Raw genomic sequence first — 23,775 nt, 5'->3', positions numbered from 1 at the left:
AGAGACTTGGCACATGCAGATCTCTCTTTTCCTTCTTCGGTGCGCGTTGTGCCGGCATTACGGAAATGTAATCTATCCCGTAAGCTTTCGTCCTCGTAATCTGTGCGCATATCGCGGCATGCGCGTTGCATAAAGTGCCGTATTCTGCTTCTCCCATCTAAAGATTTTCTGGGGATGGATCACACACGCCACAATCGCAGTTAGCCGCCCCCTCTCACTCGACAATTTATCGACAGCCAACGAACGACCCACGTGGATTTCCATCAGTGTTCTTTAAAAGTTAATACCGACTCCACGAGCCATGGGCCCGTTCGTCGATCCACCCGCAAAAGACCTCATGGAGAGGCCTCGCGCTGGAGTCTCTCTCAGCAAGAACACGCAGTCCACGACCCGGAACACGTAAAAGAGACCAAAATCACACCCGAAAGCGCGTTCACTGTGTTAGGATCTCCACTGCATTCAGAACAGAACACACCACGAAAACTGCAAAAAGCCACAGACCAAAGCGAACAATCGTTCGTGGACATTTGGGATCGGAGGTGGTGCGGTCTCTTCCTCCACAGCGTCGTCGTCGGAATCATCAGCACCGTCCTACCGCTCTGCGTCTACCCGTTTCTCACCTGCAACCTCAACATGGAAGGCACTCAGACGCTATCAGCTCGCACACTCCTGGGACTCCCGTGGGCTTTGAAGCCATTTTTCACACTGTTCACTCACTGCTGTCCGCTACCAAGTGGTTTTCGTCTCCGGTCGACAATGATGTTGGGATGGACGGTGACGGCTGTCGCACTGATCGCCATTTTCTTCCAGGACCAGCCAACGCCTTATTTCCAAGACCGCAAGATGATCGGCACGCCACTCAGCGACTTGTCACCTCAGCAGATGAACAAGATCAACCTCGACGCTCCGTCACACGGCGCCTTCTACGTTGTGCTCATGTCGGTGGCTTCTGTAGGCTACGTCTTGGCAGACGTCGCAGCTGACGAACTGGTAAATGACGTAGCGAGTGGATATTACAGCGCCTCCCCGTCTTCTCACATTGGGGATGACGTGCTCCAGTCTGTTCTGAACAAATACAGAGTAGTTGCCACATTAGGAAGCTTCTTGTTCATGGGATTCGGCATGAGCGGATGGGACTATGGTGGAGACTTCGACTTCACGCTGAAATACACGCAAGTGATGCTGCTTATGGGGATACTCTCGCTTCTGCTTGTGCTTTTGCTAAGTTTCACGTTAAGTGAGTCGCCACGTGACCGTCTCTCACTGCGCCAGTCTCTGAGCGAGATTTGGGCGTTCATGCAAAACTGCGGACTGAACCGCGTGCTCCTGTGTCGCTTTGCCGGGGGTGTTTTTGCCGGAGTGAGTGCTACAGCAGTGAATCCGGTCGCATTCTACTACGCTGGAGTGCAACCTCTGAACGATACTGTCGTATCCTTTGTGGCCATTCTTGTCGTTTTATACGCACTTAGCTGGGTGGGCAAGAAGGACTGGACCGTAGACTACCGCGCTGTGATTGTCGTGGGCACGCTGGTGACGCTTGCACTGGATTTGGGCGCTACAATGTTCACGATTTGGGACATCGTTCGGTTCTGGATCGGTTTACCGGTTATGGAGGTACCGGTGGCACTAGACTACACCATTACAACTTTTGTGCTGACTGAGGTAGGGAATCCGAGTAGGCGTGCAACTGTGAGCGGGTTGGTGACGAGTGTGTCGTTCCTGGCTGGCCCACTGGGTCTCGCTGTGTCCAAGTATATTGATGTGGAGTTTGACGTGACGAACCAAGACATTATGACCGACACGACAGAGGTGCGGGAGGAAATCATGGTGACGTTCTTCATTGCGTACGGAATGCAGTTGTTATCGCTACTCTGGTTGCTAGCGCTTCCCAAGAGCGCGAGTGAGCCACGCGCTATGAAAACTCACAGCGGTGTGTCAACAGCTCGTGCGGTGTGCTTGCTAGTTTTACTAGGTCTAAATCTTGTGTTTGTGGTGGCGGTGCATACGCTTTCGGTGTATGAGCCAACGTCGTGTAGGCTGCTAAGCTCATAACACTTCAAAAGAAGTGCATTTAAAGTGAAACAGCTAGCTCGAAAACACTGATGCTAATTACATGTACAAAAAATAGTGTACTTGGCCTGACTGCGCAAAATAAATGGATACTCAAATAAAAGGGCGGACTTTTAGCAATGCGATACCATAAAAACAGACGTGATCCATTTTTTTTTGGCACTCGTTATCTAGCCCGACTGGGTGTGAAAGAGTCAGGCTACATTGCCCGACCCAACCCGACGGATGCCCGACTGACCCCGACTAGATAAAGGTTCAGTTGTGCAATCACAGGAAACGCACTCCAAGTATACGTGTCCAGCGCGTATACACGGATATTAAGACTCTGAATCTGACGAAGAGGGCAAAGCATTCAATGTACTCCGTTCACAGCGGATCCAACTTAGCACTCAAAAACGTTTTTCTAAAGTAAAACGATTGCTAACTTGTTAGGCTTACGCGCACATGCAGAGGTATCGATAGCGCAAATACTGTAGTTCCTTTCTGTTCAGGTAGCTAAGTCCGTCGGCCCCAGTAAACACTTCAAACGCCAGCAAGACATACATCCCGCAGTTAAAACTGTCGACCTGAACGCCTAGATTTCCACGATAGGGAGAGACACGATACTTTCGTGGGGCGAAATTTGGCAGCTGGGTCACTATCTTCTCAGTAAGCGCTCGGACTCCAATCATGTATGTAGAAGCCATTGGGTCGTACACGATTGCCTCTGTGCGCTCCACATCCACCATAATACCACACCAATGGTTCTTGTTGCAGCATACAGGGATCAGAATTTTCTCCGTCGACAAGTTCTTGAACATGTCCGCGAATACCGTCATCGGGACTGAGACAGCACCATGTTCCATTGGACCGATAACATTTGTATCCACAGTTATAATACTGGCTTTGGACTCGAAGAGCGAGGACATAACAAAGCTAATAGTATCGTCACTTAGTTGAGTTTTCCCAATGAGGTCCAGTATTTCCGCCTTAACTCACATTAAGGAAAGTTAGCATGAGCTGAAACGATTTTGTACAACGACAAAATACATACCTTTGATGACAGCAGGGGGATAGCCTTCAGTTTTGCTGGAAGAATGGACTGCTCTGTGACTTGAAACGACTGCGGCATGGTGACATCGAAATCAATACTCTCCGCCCAACTCAGACCTCTCTCGATAAGTTTAATGGATTTTGTAGCTGTGTGCCATTTCTTCATGATACCCACCGTTCGTGTTGAATACAAACCAATCCCAGCAATATCCAGCACCACACCCTGTTCGCGTAGTCCTTTGTATTTTGCTTGCAGCTCACCCCCGACTGCACCAGACTCACCCCCGACTGACCCCGATCGACGGCCGTCTAAGTTCGGTTCACTCCCAGTTGGCTCCGGCACATTAGACGCTGGGACGTAATAGCCAATTGACGCGAGGTGGACCATGTACCGCAAATGCTTCTCGTATACTGCTCGAACAGAGTCCTCATATGATTCGTCTGCAGGGTGATGCAAGTCGCCACTTTCTGTATGTTCAAAACACGATAAACATAGAGTTAAGTTTTCATCTTTTCAATTCAACCCAAATTATTCACACCAGTTACCTTCTGATTTATATCGTCGAGGAAAATCCGACCAACATTACCAGGGCGGTCACCAAATTGCTTCATCCACTTCTTCAACCGCTTTTCACTAGTGCTCGGGCCATCTCGCAATTCCCGAGCCTTCAACTTACGAATAAGATTGTGGACATCCTGCGAAGTCGGGTTGCTGTCCAAGTTTTCCGTAATGTACTTCATGATACTCGACTTCTTAGCACCAGCCTGTCGAAGTACATCCACTGTCTGTAAAGCATCCTCATTCAGTACAAGACGATTTGTTGGATGTGCTCTAAACGAATGGTTCGAAAGCCGATGATTGTGTTCCAGTCGGCATCTCGTTATCCTCACAGCGAAGATCATCTTCTCAGAATCCACCACCTGAACACAGGCATTTATCTACACATAATCAATCACATAGAGAGTGGTAAGACCTCATTTGGATTTCCATCACGACCAGACAAGTCTCAATCCCGATTGAACGAACCCGACCAAGCCCGACCAAGCCCGACCGAGCCCGACCGAGCCCGATCATTCACTTTACCTGGCCATTGCATCCTTTCATCCTAGACTCCTGCCGGGGTCTCTTGCTCGTGGCCTGGGACTTAAATTTCCCGGAATAGGTGCAAACAAAGGTCTTTGCGTATTGCACCCACTCGTCAGGAAGTTTTTCCGCCTTTGACTTTGTGCGGTCGATCCGTGCGTTGCGCTCTGCCACAGTCGTATTTGTCCTCACCCTGAAAATCTACAGATAAATTCATAGTGCATGTCAGCCAAAACGTATATACACAGCTATAGAAAACACGTGCCTGGAACGTCTGTGCTTGGTATACGGCCAGATAATCTTCAAACACCTCCCAGGAGGGAAACTCAACCTTCTTAGGCGCCAAGGCGAGTACGCGGACGGAGCTACCACCTTCGCTTGTGCTGCTGGTGGATTCCGGCGGATCGGAGCAGCTCACTGGCTCCAACGGAATATGTGTCGTATTAAGCTCACTCACGACGGGGGAAGGCGCCCAGACGTCAGCAGGAGGCGCATCCGAACTATTACCCTCGCTCTCATCGGACTCCCACTCAGCTGAATGAGTAAGAGGGCGCTTTTGCGCTGCGCGCGTGCGGAGATCCATGCTTGTCGCTCACGCTCTCCCCGTTAACGAATTGTGTGGCTCACGGTGGTATACGATGTATACTGTTGTACGGATGAACCAGCTCGGTAAGAGAAAGGGATGCGTAGGGGAAGGGCAATCCCAGTCGGGCAAGATACCCACTCTCTTTTTTTTATAGCAAAATACCTTCAAAACTTCCACTCTTTTCAAGCCTAACCTTCGAGTCCATGTTTTTCTCAGTATGTTTTTTGTAGTTTTTAACCATGATTGGCCATGTTTGTAATATAAAATATATTTAGGGTTTTAAATTACTGATTTGTTTTTGTGGCCACTCAACTTTCTGCCGCGCGTGGCGAGAAGCTCGCCGCTCCCCCTTCGGCTCTCTCAACGCAACTAAGCTCACTGACCTGCCCACGACAGTTTGAGTACGCTTTCCCCCTTCTCCCCCACAGTGTGGCTACCGGTACGTGCGCTGTTCGGACTCCAAGGCTTATATCGCATGTAACGTAACGTTTGTTTGCTTTTCCAGCTTTGGCAGTGTAGCTCATTCCTTCCGCCGCTACCCAAACGGCTTCTCCACTACGTCCGTGATCTAGAAGGCTGTATCTCATACGAATAAAGGGTAAGATTCGAGTATACATGCAGTTACTATGCTTAACAGTACGAAAGGACTATATTTTGACGATGACTATGTCTCAGAGAAGGATTCGAGTTATCAAAAAGCGTTTCGTGTTTGAGACACAACGGCTGCAAGTGGCAAGTGCTACAACGGTCGTATGTATACACGCAATGTCGGAATGACGATTAATATGCTTTTTTTCTAAATTATGTTTTTATGCTGTTTTTGTACATGATTTAGTCATGGTTCGTACGAAGAACACTGCAAAGATTTTGCGAGCGCTTGAGATAGAGGCAACCACCAGTAGCAGCAGCAGTGATGACGTGTGACGGGGTAAGAGATACCGTTACTAGCCTACACTATAGTGCGGAGGAAGCTCGCAATAATAAAACCAAGTCTTAGGTTTGTGTCAAATTAAACTCTGATTTATTTAGGACCAGGGCGGCTACCCCTGGCCTCGTGTGAACCACTCAAACACATGCCTTCATCTGATTGGTCAATAAGTGAGTCTGGCTCCTCACTATCAACCAATCATATGATGACACCTTGGCACACGCTACCCGTGTGCCACTTTACCTACTTATGTAATAACTAAAGAAATATCTACCTACTTATGTAATTGGAGGTGGGCCCATTACATCGCCCTCCTCTCTAAGTTGCGCTTACGCAACATAAGCGCACGGAACACATTTGAAGAAAACTCGAAAACCCAACAAGGCGGAGACATCGGAGACAGCGCGAAGGGCGGCGGCGCCAGCGCGTCGCTGGCGGTGGTAACAAGGGCAAGCCCAGGGTCGACAGGTGCGCCATAAGCTCTGGATGTACTGCGAGGACCGTCACTGCGCGCCTCGGCTCCCAGGACACACATCGACGAAGTGCCCAGCGTACATGCGACTTAGAAGACTCCAAGCTGGGGGCACTTGGATCACGGACACGAGGAACCTCACGAAGCCGACTTCGTGGCGCAATGGTCAATGCATGGGGCTTCCAGGCAGGACGCCAGGGTTCGATTCCCACCAGGCGCATTCACTCACGCACACGCGAGTGTTGTTTTGCTGCCAGAACGGAATAGCTTCGAACATCTCGAAGACATGAGACTTGTCGACGGAAGTCAACCACTTGAGCAACCCAAGTGAGCATCACGCTGTCACCGCTGGTGTCACCAGAATCAGGTACTCGTTGGCCACCGTGTCGCCGCTGGTAATCGAAGTCGTTCCGGCGCCGTCGTAGCGTGTCACCGGTTCGATGTCGCCGGTGGTTTCTTGTTTTCATTCTTGCACTGACAAGTTGTGTCAGTGTTCGCCGCGGCTCACGCCGACATTGCACGCGTCGGAGCGCGGCGTCGTTGTCGCCTCCTCGTGCGGGTCGTTCTCGTGGCCGTTCTCGATCTCGTTCACGGTCTCTGCGGGGTGACCCGCGGAATTATTCTTCTCAAGCTGCATTGTCTCATACTCGTAGACCACGTCCGGAACGTCGCGGAGAAGATTGGCGCGGGGCTCCCACGTATCATGCTCTGGGGGATAACCGAGCCAACGTACCAAATAGCGGCGCGCGGTTGGAACCGCGCGAGGGACACGACTACGGACGTTACGTCGGTCGGTCGAGCTGTGGGGATCCTCGTGGTCAACGATACGCTCCACAATCCAGCGCGCATCAACCACCGAGTCAATTATCGGTGGTGGGCCTTCCCGATGATACGGCGTACGCCTTGTACGTTCAGGGTGAGGTGGAGACTGTTTCGAACCGGTCGTTGGGACACTCAGATTGTAGCTGAGCGGGCCGGAAGATCGTGCCTGACAGACGCGTCAGGCTCGTCGGGCTCGTCGGGCTGGTCGCCCGACGCATGCTCGTCTGCTGGCTTGGGTCAGGAATCGTCGCAGGGAAGTACCGCTTCAGTCGCCCGACGTAAAAGGTCGGGTGAAGTCTAAGTGACGACAGGATGTCCAGGGTGTAGGCGTCGCCCACAGAGTTGGTTACTCGAAAAGGACCGATGAAGCGTGGAGCAAGTTTGTTAGCGCCGAGGTTGGTAACGGCAGAAGCTCGGATTCCCTCGGTCGATAGGAGAACGCGATCTCCTATCTTGAATACATTCACGTTCTTTCGACCGTGTTTATCAGCTTGTTCCTTTTGCTTGTCCACTGCATTCTGCAGTGCGTCGCGGACGAACCTTGAGATGGATTGCCTTTGCATGACGAATTCCGCAACTGCCGAGCGATCGGCAGGAAGCACCGAGGGTTTCGGTGTATAATTGGCCGTGGTAACTGCCTGCTCGCGAATCTTGCTGCCTGGATCGATGAAGTTCTGCGACGTCCATCTCGTTATCGGAGATGCAGTACGCCGAGGAGGCTCGATGGACTGCTTGGACGGAGAGCGAGTCAAGGCGCTCACACTGGCTACATTCGAAGATAACCCTGACGTCGAGTTCGCCGGCAGGCCTGTTGGCACCGGTGAGGCTACAGGTGCGTGCTGAGACACCGGTTCACGTACCGTTGATGACCACGACACGGACTCGCTGTCCGCAGGACTGACCGCAACTTCAGCATCCATGTCGACCGAAGGAGATCCTCCCCCACCAAGGGTGGAGCCGCCAGCATCCGTGGGGTGGCCCACGGCGAGAAGTGCCGGAACACGTGGGTGTCGAGCGTTGTTCACGAAGAACGGCGTCATACCCGTCGAGAAGTGCTCGGCGTTATTGAGTGCGAACTCGGCTAGCGGCAGGAACAAGCCCCAGCTCGTGTACGAAGTTGCATAGCTGCGAGGAACGTCTTCAAGGACGCGGTTGACGCGTTCTGTTTGTCCATCCGTCTCCGGATGGGCCGCAGTCGACATCAGCAATTTGGTTTCCAAGAGCTCGAAGAGGCGTGACCAGAACGCGGATGTAAACCGCGGGTCGCGGTCGGACACGATAGACTCCGGCAGACCGTGGTGACGAAAAATCACGTCGACGAAGAGGGCCGCGGACTCTTCCGCGGTGATTGAGGCTGCCACCGGAACGAGATGGACCATCTTGCTGAAACGATCGACGAGCACAAGTACACCCGTGCGTTCGGCTGTATCGGGCGGAAGACCGAAGATGAAGTCCATCGAAATGGAGCGCCTGGTTTCCGTGGCGACAGGGCGCAATGGGGCCTGAGACGTCGAAGACGGTTTGACTCGCTGGCAAGTTTCACATGTGCGGACCCACTTGCGTACCCACTTGTACATGTGCGGCCAATAGAAGTCTCTCGACAGAGCCGCGTACGTCTTCTCGCGACCGAGATGTCCTCCAGTCGGGGCGTCATGATACTCGTGCATTATGCGCGCACGTAGATCAGCGTCGTTTGGGACGACGACTCGAGGTCCATCGAGCCTGTCGATGCTGTACTTGAGCAGATTACCGTCCAGTCGATATCGATCGATCTGATTCCGCGTGGTCTTTGACAGGGCACTTAGCGTGTCACTACTAGGAGCACGCAGGTGCTTCATGATGGCGCCGTATATAGGGTCATCATCGTACGCTGTAGCAATCTCGTCACCCAGCGGGAGCGTGGGCGTGGTCAACGTCAAGTTGATGCCTGACGACACGCAGACCGCACATTCGTCGTCGTCCTCATCAGCGAGCTGATGTCCTGGCGCTTCACGGGGATCGTAGTCCGGACGCCGAGACAGCGCGTCGGCGAGAATGTAATTCTTGCCCGGCTTGTAGTGAACAACGAAGTTGTACTCGGAGAAGAATGACAGCCAACGGGCCATCCGTTGCGACAAGTGAGGGCTCTTCATCGCTGTCCGCAGCGATGCGTGATTAGTGTAAACCGCAAATGACTGTTCACCGAGCAGGTACACTCTGAATTTGATCAGAGCGTACCGCATTGCCAGGAGCTCCTTGTCGTGGACTGGGTAATTCTTCTCGGCTGGCTTCAGTTGGCGCGACTGATAGCTGATAACGCGTTCGTGTTCGTCATCATCGAACTGCATCAGCGCACAGCCGATGGCAAAATCGCTCGCGTCGCAGACGACGTGGAATGGCTTTGAGTCATCAGCAAGCTTCAGTATCGGCGCAGACGCCAAGCTCTTCTTCACCGAGTCGAATGCAGCTTGGTGGTCCGATTTCCACTCCCAGATCACGTCCTTCTTCAGCAGCGAGGACAGCGGCTGGATCAACCCAGCGTAATTCTTCGTGTACTTGTGCAAGTAATTGGCCATGCCAAGCCACCGACGCAGCTCAGTGGGGCTTGTCGGCGTTGGCCAAGCACAGATAGACGATACCTTCTCGGGATCCGCGCGCACACCGTTCTTGCTCACGTAGCATCCCAACACCGGAATCTCCGGTGCGCAGAAGACACATTTCTTCAGGTTTGCGTAGAGCTTGTTCTCTCGCATCACCTGGAAGACTTGTCCCAGGTGTTTCAGATGTACGTCCACGGCACTGAGGTTGCCCTCAGCGCGGCTGTGCACGAAGATGTCGTCGAAGTAACTCGGCGCGAAGTCTCGAAGCGGGCGAAGCACATGGGAGACCATGCGATTGAAGGTGCCAGGCGCGTTCTTGAGGCCCTGTGGCATCACGAGCCACTCCCAGAGCATCCCGCTCGGTGTACTTACGGCGGTGAGAGGCACATCAGATGTTCTCATCAGGATCTGATAGAATCCATCGGTCAGGTCGATGGCGCTGTAGATGACGCTGCCAGCCATGGAGTCCAGTACCATGTCCTTCCGAGGGATCGGAGTCTGCGCGGGGATGGTGGCATCATTCAACTTGTTGAATGCGTGAGCGATACGCCATCCCCCTGTAGCTTTCTTCACACAGAACGTTGGACTGAAATGGGGAGAGGTACTCTCACGCACGTGACCCGCTTTTCGGCGGCCCTCGAAGATGTGGTGTTGGAAATCCCACGTGAACTCTAGCTACAAATGTAGTTAGGATTGTACCACAACAATACGTCTACTAGGATAGTAAACGATCGCTCGGGCGGACCTGAAGACCCCAGTTCTGCCCTTGCACCGGGACAAACTGGACCTTGTAAACTACTTATATAGGCCACCAGTAAAAATAAGAACACGCTACTAGCACGAGCAAAGCTAGCAGGTGTTTTGAATCCTCGTGGTCCCAACAGCGGAAGGGTACCAGGCACGGGTAAGCCTTTAACGAGATCACCGAGTGTTCAACACTCGGCTGGAAGAAATAAAAGGGAGGCAATTAAAGCACTCCCAGTCGTGCAAATAGGCCGTCACGTAAAACCTCCCGATAATAATCGGCCAATACACAAAGTCTCTTGGCCTTGCCGGATGAACCCTCGCTACAGAGCTTCGAGTTCACCGACAGGCATAACACACTCAAACAAGCTTGACCTGACGCTTACCTTGAAGCCGGACGTCGCTCTGTGTGCTCGAGTGGAAATTCTGTTCTGTATTTAAGCTTACCCTTTCGGGTCTATTCCTAATAAGAAGTCCTAATCAAGTATACAAATATCAAGTGAACAATGATCCGTTATGGATCTTCTTGCATGCCAAGCGTCGTCTGCACCGTCGCATGAGCATCTTTAACGGTCCGCGCCCTGTCCCAGACTGTGAACGTGCCTTCCAAGGGTCGCTGAGTCTTCCGCGAACTCATCCCAACCGCCACCGAGGGTTCGTACCGTAGATGGTCCGCTGAATGCGAATCCGGCCAGTCCATTATTAATAAAAGGGTAGCCTGGATTCAGTGACATATGCCCGTATCCAATACTCGTTGAACGTTCGGAGGTGATGCCGTCGAGTCCCTTGCACCTTGGCGTCTCCGTACATTACCTGACCGAGGGCTCGTCGCTTGAACAACTTGGGCGGTGTCACGTCTTTGTCGACGGGTGATAATCCGCAACTACGGAGAAATCACTACACCACAACTGCCCCTATCGCAATGGAAGCCACGGTACTGGTGCCCGTTGTGACATTTCTTCATTCTTTAATTCACCATCTCGCCACCGTATGTCCAAGCGTCTGAATCGAGCCGTGTCCGACGCTTTTCAGCGTCTCAATCCTCGTAGACGTCGCGAGCGTGAGCAGCTGATAATCCTTGGCCATAGTGAGGGCGACCTCATGTTGTCGATTGATCTCACGCCGCCATGCCAGTGCGTCAGACTGCTTGCCGATCCTCGTTTGAGTGATGACGACATTGCCCTCAACGTCGACTGAGCATCCCAACCGTGAACGAGGTAGAACGGCGTTTCCTTCCTCGTAGTGCCTTGAGAAGTATTGATAGCAAATACTAGCTTCTCCGCGATTTCGTCCCAGTCTTGCTGTAGAGGGTCTTCCGCGTACACCCGTACGGAACCCATCACCGACTTCACTGAGCGTTCCTGCTGTCCATTAGCCTGTGGCCGATAGCTCAAAGTCGCTCGTGATCTTGACTGCATCATCTCTGCAAATGCTTGGAAAACCTCGCTCATGAAGCGTGGGTCGCGGTCATGCCTTATTAATGATGGGGCTCCGAATCGTCGGTACACACATTCTTCGAGCACTTGGGCAACACTCAGTGCAGTCGTATCTGACATAGCCTTGGCAATAACGAATCCCGTGAACGAGCACTGAAATAGGAGCAACGCCGTGTTGCCCCTGCGAGATTTCGGTAGTGGGATCACAAAATCCATCGAGACAATCTGGAAAGGTCGTTCGGCTAGTACGTTGCCAGGTGAGTATCCACGAAGCTGCGGACGGCTTTTACTCGAGCTGCAATCTGGACATGACTTCACATGCTTCTCCACGTCAGCGTACAAGCCGATCCAATAATAATCGGACTTAACGCGATGGAACGTTCTCACCACACCTTGATGTCCTCCTTCCAGCGAGTCGTGACAGTTCTGCAAGACCTCTTGAATCATCGTTGTCGGTACCACAAGCCGCAGCTTGGTCTCCGGTTGCCAACCGTGGTCGTACCGACGATTCAATCCAAGATAGTGAAGCACGCCGTCTTCTGATAACACGAACCGGTCAGCGTATTTCCAGGCATCTCGAGCTTCTTTGTAACTCAGCTCTTGTGCTTGGCCCTGAAGCACCTTCTTGATGTTAAACCACCTCTGCTCCTCGTCTTGTGCCACCTGTATCCGTCTGCGTCGTTCCCGCTGTATTGCTACCGGGTCAACATCTTCCGCATCGGGAAATGCCGCTGGTACAGTCTTGTGAGGATGGTCTGGCAAATCTTCGCCGAATGAATCTTCGGTGGACGTCTCTCGTCGTTCATGCTGTTCTTGAGCTTTTGAGACATTCTCCGAGTGTTCATCTGCAAACCTGACGCGTTTCTTGGCTTTCGTCTGTCGCCGAGTCATCACTGCTTTATTACCATAATCGCACTTTGGTGAGCTGTAATCAACCTCGAAATTTTCGAAAATTTTCCACTTTGAAGATTCGCTGCCTGACGGTACATGTACTTGACGCTCTGTTCCACGTGACGAAACATCTACCGAGTCTTCATCCGGTTCGTAGATCATTTCCTGGATGCGATTCAGCGATGCCAATTCCGACTTGCGAGTTTCAGCCAAGATTACCCGACTGACCTTCGATTCCAGCGCTTCAGTGGCTAACGAATCTGCGCCAGCGTTGTATTCTCGTACAACGTGAATATATTTAACAGGGTCGAAGCTTGGCCGTGAGTTCCTTGTGAGTATTCAGCAGCGCTAGCAAAGTTTCCTTCCTGCATGCGATCACCCCTAGTGATTGTTGAATCGCGAGCCTTGAGTCACCAACGATGACTAAATCCTCGGCACCGTGCGCAATAGCAGCCTTGACACCGTTTATCATACCGGTATACTCTGTTTCATTCACCGTGGTAGCCAAGAGGTAAGCGTTTGCAGCAATCACTACCTTCCACTCAGGAAGGCTCCACAGCACCCATGAACAACTCCCGTAGCCACCGTACTTCTCTGTCTTCGCTGATCCGTCAAAAGACATGACGAATCCGCTGTAATTATGGGAAAGCTTGGCGTACAGCAACGCGGGGTCCATTCGAATAGTCGGGGAACCCTTGTGTGGAGGTGCCACCGGCGCGAGCGAGTCTTCTAGGTCGACGAAGCTCGTGATGCTTGACTGGAGGAGCTGTGCGAAGGCGACATCCTTCTCCTTCACGCGCTGCACCTTCAGGTGCCACTGCGATAGCAGCACTGCGAACTGGACCGCGCGTCCGAAGAGAGACTTCGACTTATGCACCCACGCTAACGTCGAGAATCGTGTATAGACATGTAGCGTCTTTCCTGCCAGCTGGACGTAACAGATCTTCAACAGCAGAAGTAACGCCAAAACTTCCTTCTCAGCAGGATGGTAGTTCATCTCGGCTTCCTTAAGCACCCGACCGAGGAACCGTACGGGGTGTAACTTGCCTTCATGTTCTTGCATTAGCGTAGTGCTCAACGCCCATTCATTCGCAAAGAGCATGACGTGAACTGCTTTCGACCGATCGAAGTGCCTGAGGATGGGTGAATGTGAAACACTCGTCTTCAATTTTTCGAAGGAACGACGTGCCACAGAAAGGCCGCCTTCAACGGCAAAGTCTTCATCCTTGAGCTGGTACAGCGCTGCACCGTAGACCGCGAAGTCTTGAATGAAGCGACTGTAGTAATTAACCGCTCCAAGAAACGACTGCATGCCCTTCTTACTCGCTGGAAACGAAAGCTCGGTGATGGCCGCAGGCTTCTTGGGGTCAGCTCTGATACCTTCTGGCGAAATTTTATGCGACAGAAAGTCCACCTTGGGTTGGCAGAAGATGCTCTTGGTGAAGCTAATGCTGATCCGACACTGTGCAAATCTTGCCAGCAATCGGTCCAGCGTCGCCAGGCAGCTGTCGAAATCCTCGCCACCGAAGCAAATGTCATCCACAAACGACCGTCGACCAAATACAGGTACCAGCGATGATTCGTCTGGTTCCCCGTTCGTAAACATGTCAGCGACGGGGCTGTTGACGAGTTGTAGTACAGGGTCGGTCTCTACCGATGCTTCGCGGTCTGCCGCGAACTTCGTTTGAAACGAACCCTCGGCGCTTGGCCCACGACGTTCCTTGGCCTGATCTTCAGCTAAACGCATCCTCTCCGAGTATTCAAACCAACCTCCTTTAGGTTGAACGAACCCCCAGAGTGCGTTGTCAAGTATACGCTGATAGATCATTGGCTCATTCGCTAACCCGAAGGGCATGCGTAACCACTCGAAATGTCCGAGTGCGCAGACGAACGCCGACACTTTACGCGCTCGTAAGGTCATCATGACCGCCCAGAAGCCGCTTGCTGCATCCAGCGAGCAGAACCATAGGTAGCGCTCGAGATCTGTTAACAGGTCGTCGACTAGCGGCATTGCATACTCCATGATCGCGATGATAGCATTCACCATCTTGTAATCAATGCAGAGCCGGATGTCCAGCCCGCTCTTTTTCATCACAATCACGATCGGCGATGCCCATGGACTGTCTGAAAAGACGATCAGTCCTGCTCGCAGCAGAGCGCGCAGCAGCTCGTACAGTTTGCCTAGAAATCGTAGCGGCACGCTCCGGGCACGCTGTTTAATTGGAGCGTGCCCCTGTGTGTCGATATCGCATACCGCGCCGTAGGCTGGCGGCGGCAGTGCGTTACTACTAGCAATCAGGATGTGCTCGTGGTTCTTCAGCGTCACGACCAGACGTTCTCGGCGATCGGTCGACAGCTGAGGATCAGCGACATTAGGCGCAGTGTAGTCAATTGTCGTGTTGATCTCTTTGGTCAGGTCCGGCAGGAATGCCAGCTCCTTCGCGTAGTCTTCCAAGCCATTGTTGTTAGCTGGGTGCTCGTAGAAGTCATTTCTCGTATCTTCCGGTGCTTCATTTCCTTCGGTTGTTAATACTCGAGCAACCTAGATGTACGTTCCGTCCAAAGTCGCTACAGATTCCTCTCTTGACTCAACATCGGTATTCGCTTTGATTTCAACAGTCGGTACTGGGTCCATCTTCTTCCCATCCTGGTTTCCCATCTCTGGGCCATCTGCCGAGTCATCGTTCGCAATATTGAATGCGCGAGCCACCGACATATTGGGCTGTTGACTTTTGTTCAGCGCTTCGGATGGCCGTTGTCTTGACAGTTCGGGATTCGCACCAATCTGGCAATGAACACTCGGTGCCGTACTCAACTCCTTCAGTGCGATGCCTGCATCCTCTGGATTAACCACCGATGTCTCGTTCGCAGATTTGGCCGCACACAAAGCCGGGACAACTTCGTCAAAACTGATGACTCCATTTAATCCAGTGCTGTTACTTGCTGCTTCTGTGGTCACCACAGACTTGACACGAACACGCGTTGGCGTATGTACAACGTTTACCGGGCTCAGTAGTTCGTGTGTACGCGCTACCGAGGCTTCGTTTGCAATATTTCCCCCGCCGTAAGCTGTTGAGTAAGTGTCCAAAGGTTCTTCGGAAGGCTGACCGTCGGCCGAGTCCCCGGCTGTCACCCCAGACGCCAGACAGGCCTTTGCTCGTTCACGCTCCTCCATGATCAGTGCCCAGCGCTCTGCACACGTCAGACGATCACTAGAGTCCACTAGCGAATCTTCTAGAGGCCGTGCTAGCACCCCACTGGGTTCTGAATAGTACGGTCTCTCAACTGCCGAAGGATGAGCTGCAAGCCATTGCTCATAGATTTCACATTCACGCTGAAAGAGATCGCGGTCTCTGCATCCTTCGTAGGCCAACACTTGCCAGTCTTGGTACTTCTTGGAATCTAGACGCACATAGCCGTCACCTCGCGGCAATCCCCATCTGGAATCCACATCGCGATCGAGTCGTGTGTTGGTAGGAACACAGTTCGGTCAGACACGTTGGCAACCGAATGCTCTGAGGCCGTCCACGTCGAAACCTCGTCACTGACGGGATTAATTTGTTCGTTCGACGAACCCACAGTACGTGTTCTTCCAGCCCGGCTTGACGCTTCGCTAGTCGGTATTCTCGCCACTCGTGCGCTTGAATGTCCAAACGCTCGGGTGGCCCGGCGTTAACATGGGAGCCGTATTCTTCGCTGTCGATCATGTTCTTGGTCTTTATCAGCGGGATTTGGACTTCGTGCGGTAATTGCGCCGCGCCGTGAAACAGGTCCAACCGGATCCCAGCTGGGATCATAAAGTCGGTCCCGAGTACCACGTCGACGCCTGCACTATGCGCCATTACCTACATCTCAAACTCGTACACCATCTCCCATCCAAGCGTGATTTTGACGCACGCTCGCCGCGTCGTAGACACCTTGCCTTCGTTAATACCTTGAATGTCAATGCGGCGTCCGTAATCGGGTACATCTCGGAGTCGAAACTTCTTAGCAAAGGCATCAGTGATCACACTAACGTTCGCTCCCGTGTCGAGGAGAATCCTCGTTCGCTGGTCGTTCACAGCGCCTTGCACCAGAGCTCTCATTCTGATCCGTCGGTCGAATTTCTTGGCCGACCACCACCCCTGTCTCTCGCCAGGGTTCAACTTCATCATCTTGGAATGACCCTTGGGCTCGTCTCGCGCTGCACTCGACACCAAGCCGAACGAACCCTCGCTGGTGCCCTCATCGGCATCAGCACACTCCACTCTCTCTCCAACACCTCCACCGAGGATTCTACTCCTCTCCTTTTCATTTTCCGTCGCGTTCACACTTGTTACGTATTTATCAGGCCATTCACTCTGCCCCATGAAAGCAAAGATACACTCTGCTTCCATTGAAGGATCGGTTAGCTGTGGCAGCCCGATAGGGACCCACCCAGTTGTAGTTGGCGGGCTGCCTAGTTTAAATGACGTTCTTGAACGACGGCCTTGAGATCTGGCGGGAGTTCCTCCTTCGTGCCTTTAGTGCGCACGAATTTGGCAAGGTCTTGGCAGTTGCGGAAAAGTTCGCATTGCCCAGCATCGTGGAGCTGCTTGCAGAACTTGCATCGCTTGTTACAGTAGTGGGCGGAGTGACTCATGCCACCGCACACCGCGCATGGTCCGTACTGTGAGCGTCGGTTGTCGCGGTTGAAGTCACGTCGACCGCGTTGGTCCTGATTGAACCCACGGTCACTACTTCGGCGATCTTGATTGAAGCCATTCTCGCGATCAGGCATGTTTCCACGCGGTTGACGGTTGTCTGAACGTGCGTAGGTGCCTTCAGCAGCTGCACGGCGCTCATTTTCGTTAGCAGCGGCGAGGTATCGGTCGTTTTCATCCAATGAGAAATCACCATCCGTATTTTAAGGCTGAAAGTCGTTGTACTCGTCTTAAACATCGTTGTAAGCGTTCGGATCTTCGTTTAAATACTCGGTGCCTCCCTGAGCAGCTTCACGACCTTCTAATTCAGCTAGTAGGTCGTCCATCGTGGCTTCAATGAGTGTCACCCTTGGTTTGTTGCGGTTGTCATCGCGGCGACGGTCATCACGCCGGTTGTTGCGGGCGTATCCATCGTCGCGTCGCGTATCACGACTCTTGGAGTATCGGTGCTCACTGTCACGCTTGGCCATTCTCTCCTTGCCTTTGAGAACATCTTCGATGATCTCTTCGAGCTCGTGAATGTCGGCGACTCGAGCGTGGTAGAGACTCTCCGCCAGCTTGTCATCATCGCATGTTACCAGGAACGGCTGTACGTGTTCTTTCGCGTCGCGACCACTCTTCTCAAAGTGTAGACGGGCGGGTCCGAGCGTAGCCATCAGCCTGTTTATGTAGTCGCACAGGTGCTCATTACGTTCCCGCTTGGCGGAAGTAGTAACGCGACAGTGCCGTCTGAGTGCACTGGCGAGCAGTAGTAGAGGATAGAGGCCTCTCTCAACAGCTTCCACTTGAGTTTCCTTTTCTTCGGAAGGTGACGGGACCAAAGAATGGGTCGGTCCGCAGAGACGTAGCTCTAAAGGAATGCACCATCTATCGGCATCTGCGCGGGTCGCAGTCATTTCATAGACGAACCCCCGGAACCACTGCATACAGTTTTCGCTCTAGCTGTGAGAGCCTAAGACCAGCGTGATGCGATCCACCAGTCGGTGCGAAGCCATTTCAATCCTCGGTGTCGGGTCCACGTCGTTCAGCGTCGCTAGCTCATTCATCTGGCGCATCAACTCGAGCTGAAGATCTTCCTCGTCGAATGTACGCACCAAAATATCATCGTCGCTGGACGATCCATCGCTGTGGACTGGACGACTTCCGGCACCACCTTTGGGAGCTCGCGGACCACCTCTGCGACCCAACGAACCCTCGTTACTTGCGTAAATCCGTGGCATACGGCTCTCCGAACGTGGCGTACCCATGCACGAGTCTTGAAAGTACGGTGAAGCTTCGGTAGTGCCAAAGGCACCACGCTCAGCTCCACGCTTGGTCGGAGGAGTACAAACGAGTCGTTGGGGCGTCGGCGGCAGTGGAATCTTGGACGGATCTTCATCTTGAATCATCGGTCGGCTCACAGGCTGCTTTCCGGCATTGATGCCAACAGCGCCAAACGCCTTCCGAAGCTTCTTCTTCCATTTCTGGAGAGCAGCTCCGGCTTCATGTGGACTTCAATCCTGGAGCGACATCGTCAATGGGTACGTCTCGTTCTCGAACCCCAGCGGACAGCAGTAGCGAAACTGAATCCTCGGCGACTTGGCTAGTCGAAACCGAGTTGACTGGGTATTGAAGTTCCTGCGCAAGCGCAGGCCAGTCGGCTTTTTTCTTGGGGATGGGCTTGAACAGCCGCATCCACTCATCATTCTGCATCAGCGCTTGTACGCGGTCGAAAACGCGCTTGGCGGCTGGTGTATCACCGTTGATAGGTGGGCGAGGTGCCTTCAGCGGTGCTGAATGCTTTGCACTCGCCACCGAAGGTTTAGAACCCTCGGTCCCATCGTCATAATCTCCGTAGGCGGGTTCCGGTCCCGCAACATCATCGAGCTCGTCGGCGAGGTTCCTCGAAAGGGACCTGGTTGCCCCGCTCAGCCCCGATGATAGCGTGGCCGTTTCCGGCGTCGCTGCGCCTGGCTCTGGAGCCGGCGTCTTGTCTTCGCAATCTTCATAATCGTGGGCGCCAGGACCGATGCCAGCTTCTTCGTCGAAGCTCACTGAAAGCTCGGTGGCGGCTGCAAAGCACGCAGCCGGGCTTGAACTGTCGTTGCGAGCCCCGCCAGACTTGGCAGGTGTAACTGGTACCGTCGGTTGTCCTTTCGCCATGTTTCTTGTTTTCGTTTTCTTGTTCTTCTTCTCTTGGTATTTCGTAACCTGGAAGGCCATACAAACAGCTCACAATGGTCACAAACTGTTCCCGGGTCGCGGCACCAGTTGTGGTGTTGGAAATACCACGTGAACTCTAGCTACAAATGTAGTTAGGATGTTCCCACAACAATACGTCTACTAGGATAGTAAACGATCGTTCGGGCGGACCTGAAGACCCCAGTTCTGCCCTTGCACCGGGACAAACTGGACATACTTATATAGGCCAACCAGTAAAAATAAGATCACGCGAGCAAAGCTAGTAGGTGTTATGAATCCTCGTGTTCCCAACAGCAGAATGGTACCAGGCACGGGTAAGCCTTTTACGAGATCACTGAGTGTTCAACACTCGGTAGGAAGAATAAAAGGGATGCAATACAAGCACTCCCAGTCGTGCAAATAGGCAACAATAAGCCGTCACGTAAAAAACTCCCGATAGTAATCGGCCAAAATACACAGTCTCTTGGCCTTGCCGGATGAACCCTCGCTACAGAGCTTCGAGCTCACCGACAGGCATAACACACTCAAACAAGCTTGACCTGACGCTTACCTTGAAGCCGGACGTCGCTCTGTGTGCTTGAGTGGAAATTCTGTTCTGTATTTAAGCTACCCTTTCGGGTCTATTCCTAATAAGAAGTCCTAATCAAGTATACAAATATCAAGTGAACAATGATCCGTTATGGATCTTCTTGCATGCCAAGCGTCGTCTGCACCGTCGCATGAGCATCTTTAACGGTTCGCGCCCTGTCTTAGACGGTGAACGTGCCTTCCAAGGGTCGCTGAGTCTTCCGCGAACTCATTCCAACCGCCACCGAGGGTTCGTACTGTAGATGGTCCGCTGAATGCGAATCCGGCCAGTCCATTATTAATAATAAGGACAGCCTGAATTCAGTGACATATGCCCGTATCCAATACTCGTTGAACGTTCGGAGGTGACGCCGTCGCGTCCCTTGCACCTTGGCGTCTCCGTACATCACCTGACCGAGGGTTCGTCGCTTGAACAACTTGGGCGGTGCCACGTCTTTGTCGACGGGTGATAATCCGCAACTACGGAGAAATCACTACACCACGAAGAAGTCATCGATCGCTTTCACTTGATCACGCGGAAGTGGCCATTGTCTGGTAACGCAGTACTTCGTACCTGGCGCGAGGTCGATCTCATGCTGAACCCCACGATCCGCCGGTAGCTCGGCGGGGATCTCATCCGGGAAGACGTCGGCGTACTCGCAGGCGGCGTCGTATACGGGATTCCCTGACTCCCGCAAGGCCTCCCAAGACTGCGTTTGGAATCGTTCCTCTCGAGCAGACTTAGGTTCAGCACCTAGCGGACGTGAACGTTCACTGTCCGTTGCGACCGCATTTGCTGCCTCATCCACCGAGACTGCCTCGGTGACCAAGCATACTTGCTCGACGTCTCCAGCCTTGAGGTCCCGAAGAAAGTTCTTCCAGGACAAGCCTGGAAGGCGTGTGGTCGCCGCCGCTTCGCGCGGCGGGCTCGCGATTGCGATGCTGCGCGACCGATTCGGGCCTCCTTCCACGTACTCCAGCGCGCTGACCGATTCCATCGGCGGGCTATCGCTGGTCGTGTAGTCTCGACGAGGTTTCAGGCGTCGGCGCTTCGACTTCTTCTTCGACTTCCTCGAGCTTACGCTCGAGTCTGACGCACTGCTACTCGACGATGCATCACCCTCCTCTAGGCGCGGGAGACCGTACTCGACCGGGCCGGGAACACGCGGGAGCCCCTGCTCAACCGCGGCATCGTTTGACGGGAGCCCAATCTGCTCGACCGCCGAATCGTTCGGCGGGAACCTCTGCTCTACCGCCGTCGCGTTGTGTGGGAGCCCCTGCTCGACCACTGTCTCGTGTTGTGGGAGCCCCTGTTCGACCATCATCTCGTGTTGTGGGAGCCCCTGCTCGACCACCGTCTTGTACTGTGGGAGCCGCTGCTCAACCACCTCATCATCTACCTCGCGAAACCGCGAGGGCTCTTCGTCCAACAACGTAGCACAAGCCATGCAGAGAGGGCCATCGCTCGCTCTGTGCACTGCTTGTGTCGTTGCTGTTTTGTCGACGACTGTGACGTGGGGCCAGTCTCTTGGCGCCACCAAGAGGTGTGTGAAGACCTCGCTCACGTCGAATCCACGTCGACGCTTGACTGATTGGGCCAGCCAGTCAATCTCTGGCTGATATCGCGCAAGCCAAGGGATGCCCAGGATGCAGTCAAACGCGTAGTTCATCTCGATCACCAAGAAGTCGTCCTTGCTACGGATGCCGTCGAGCGTGTACGACAAGGACACGTCGCCGCGCAACGCGGCGAGTTTGACTTGGATCTCGCCCGGATCATTCCGGACGCGGACGTTCTTGGGTAGTACCGACAAACACGACGCGCGAAAGAAGTTGTTGGTCGCTCCTGAGTCATGGAGCGCGCGCAGTGGTCGCCGGGCACAGGTGACGTGGAGGCTGACAATGATCAGTCTCGAGTCGCCCGGCGTAGTGGTGGCATTGGTGTGTGCTTGGAGCACGGGAGGGCTCGAAGGTTGGGCTGCCACCGGAGGGCCCGGTCCTTCGTTAAAGCCAGTAGGGCGCCCCGCACCTACTGGTCCTGGTCGTTTTTTTAATGAGCGACCGAGGAGTGCTCCGCATCGACGTGAGAGACGACGGGAGCTGGCGCGCGGCACTCCGCCGCGCGATGACCCTTCTTCCCACAGCGGAAGCAAATGAGGGAGCGATTGCTTCGCCCAGCGCTGCCGCGGTAGGACCCGCGGCGTCGATTGCTCGACGCGTTGATGGCGTCGATCTCCATGGGCTCGGGGGTAGACTCTCGGGCTTCCGCAGGTATGGCTGCGGCGTACGATGCAGCGACCATGTAATCCTCGCGAATCGCGAGTGCAAACGCCTCCTCGAGAGAGGAGGGCTCAGCTCTGGTGAGGCAGTATCGGGTCATACCCTCGCGCATGCCGAACACAAATACGTGGACTTGCGAGGCCATGTCGATTGGCTTGGTCACGATGCATGACGCCAGATGTCGCGTCTTCTGGACGTAATCACGCATGGACATCTGCCCTTGCCGCAGAGCGAAGAACTCTGCGCGAACGCGAGACTCATCTTGCGGGGGCTCGAACGCGAGGCGCAAGTCGCTCTGGAGAGTTTCCAGAGTCGGGAAAGCCTCGGGGTCGACAACCAGCTTCCCGAGGGCCCATTCTTTGGCCTTCCCGGTTAACCGGGAGAGGAGGAAGTTCATCTTGGCCGATGACGCCTCGATGCGTCGCGAGGCGATAGCGATGTCGATCTCGCGGAGCCACCGGTTTAGCGGAAGCCGGTTTTCACCGGCGCCAGAATACGTAGAGGTCTCCATCTTGACGACGTCATTCTGGGATGGACGCGAGGGAGTTGACACCCGCCGATTCGCATCGGCGAGCTCGCGTTCCATGAACTCTTGTGCTGCAATGCGTTGCTAGTCGGGCGTCGCTGAGCTCAGCAGCGATGCGACGACAGCGTCTCCGGACACCGCCACGAGGCGGTGAAGCGCTTCCCACTCCACGCGAGTGAGATGGGGGAATGCAGCATGCTCCAGGGTCGCCCCGGAGATCTGGACTTGGCTCATCGTAGACTTGGTCGTTGGAAGGACTACAAAGTGCTACCAGGTGTAACGGAGTAAGATATACCGTTACTAGCTTACACTATAGTGCGGAGGAAGCTCGCAATAATAAAACCAAGTCTTAGGTTTGTGTCAAATTCAACTCTGATTTATTTAGGACCAGGGCGGCTATACCTGGCCTCGTGTGAACCACTCAAACACATGTCTATATCTGATTGGTCAATAAGTGAGTCTGGCTCCTCACTATCAACCAATCAGATGATGACACCTTGGCACACGCTACCCGTGTGCCACTTTACCTACTTATGTAATAACTAAAGAAATATCTACCTACTTATGTAATTGGAGTTGGGCCCATTACATGACGGAGATTCTAGTGGAAACGATCGGCTTCCGTATACTGGTAGTTCTGTTGTGAGCGCAACTGGGCTTGAGGGCATCCCACTTGCCCAAAATACAGAAGAGGTGGAAACTAGCACCCAACTGGCTCATAGTAATGTGAATTTGGAATCGGAAATCCAGGCTGCCTGTGAACCGACTGCAAATTATAGTGGGGTCGAGAAGTGTAGTGATGCTGGCTCGAGTGGAAGTCGCAAGCGGGACCACGTCGAGTGTGATGATAAATTGTACTACGCTCCTCCGCTACGAAAGTACTACAAAAGCTGGAAGC

At 53.4% G+C, this 23,775-nt stretch overlaps 1 protein-coding gene across 1 annotated transcript; it reads left to right on the top strand.

Annotated features, from left to right (window-relative positions):
* Nucleotides 1–633: 633 nt before the first annotated feature.
* Nucleotides 634–1,661, top strand: PITG_05267 (uncharacterized protein; the record flags this gene model as incomplete). Its single annotated transcript, XM_002998895.1, has 3 exons — nt 634–999; nt 1,060–1,562; nt 1,631–1,661. The coding sequence occupies 3 exons, from the start codon at nt 634–636 to the stop codon at nt 1,659–1,661; spliced, it is 900 nt and encodes a 299-aa protein (XP_002998941.1).
* Nucleotides 1,662–23,775: the final 22,114 nt, after the last annotated feature.

The sequence above is a fragment of the Phytophthora infestans genome, genomic scaffold (assembly GCF_000142945.1).
Source record: "Phytophthora infestans T30-4 supercont1.7 genomic scaffold, whole genome shotgun sequence".
NCBI classification, from domain to species: domain Eukaryota; phylum Oomycota; class Peronosporomycetes; order Peronosporales; family Peronosporaceae; genus Phytophthora; species Phytophthora infestans.
The sequence above is the reverse complement of the archived record's forward strand: the minus strand, read 5'-3'. Positions and strand labels throughout refer to the sequence as shown.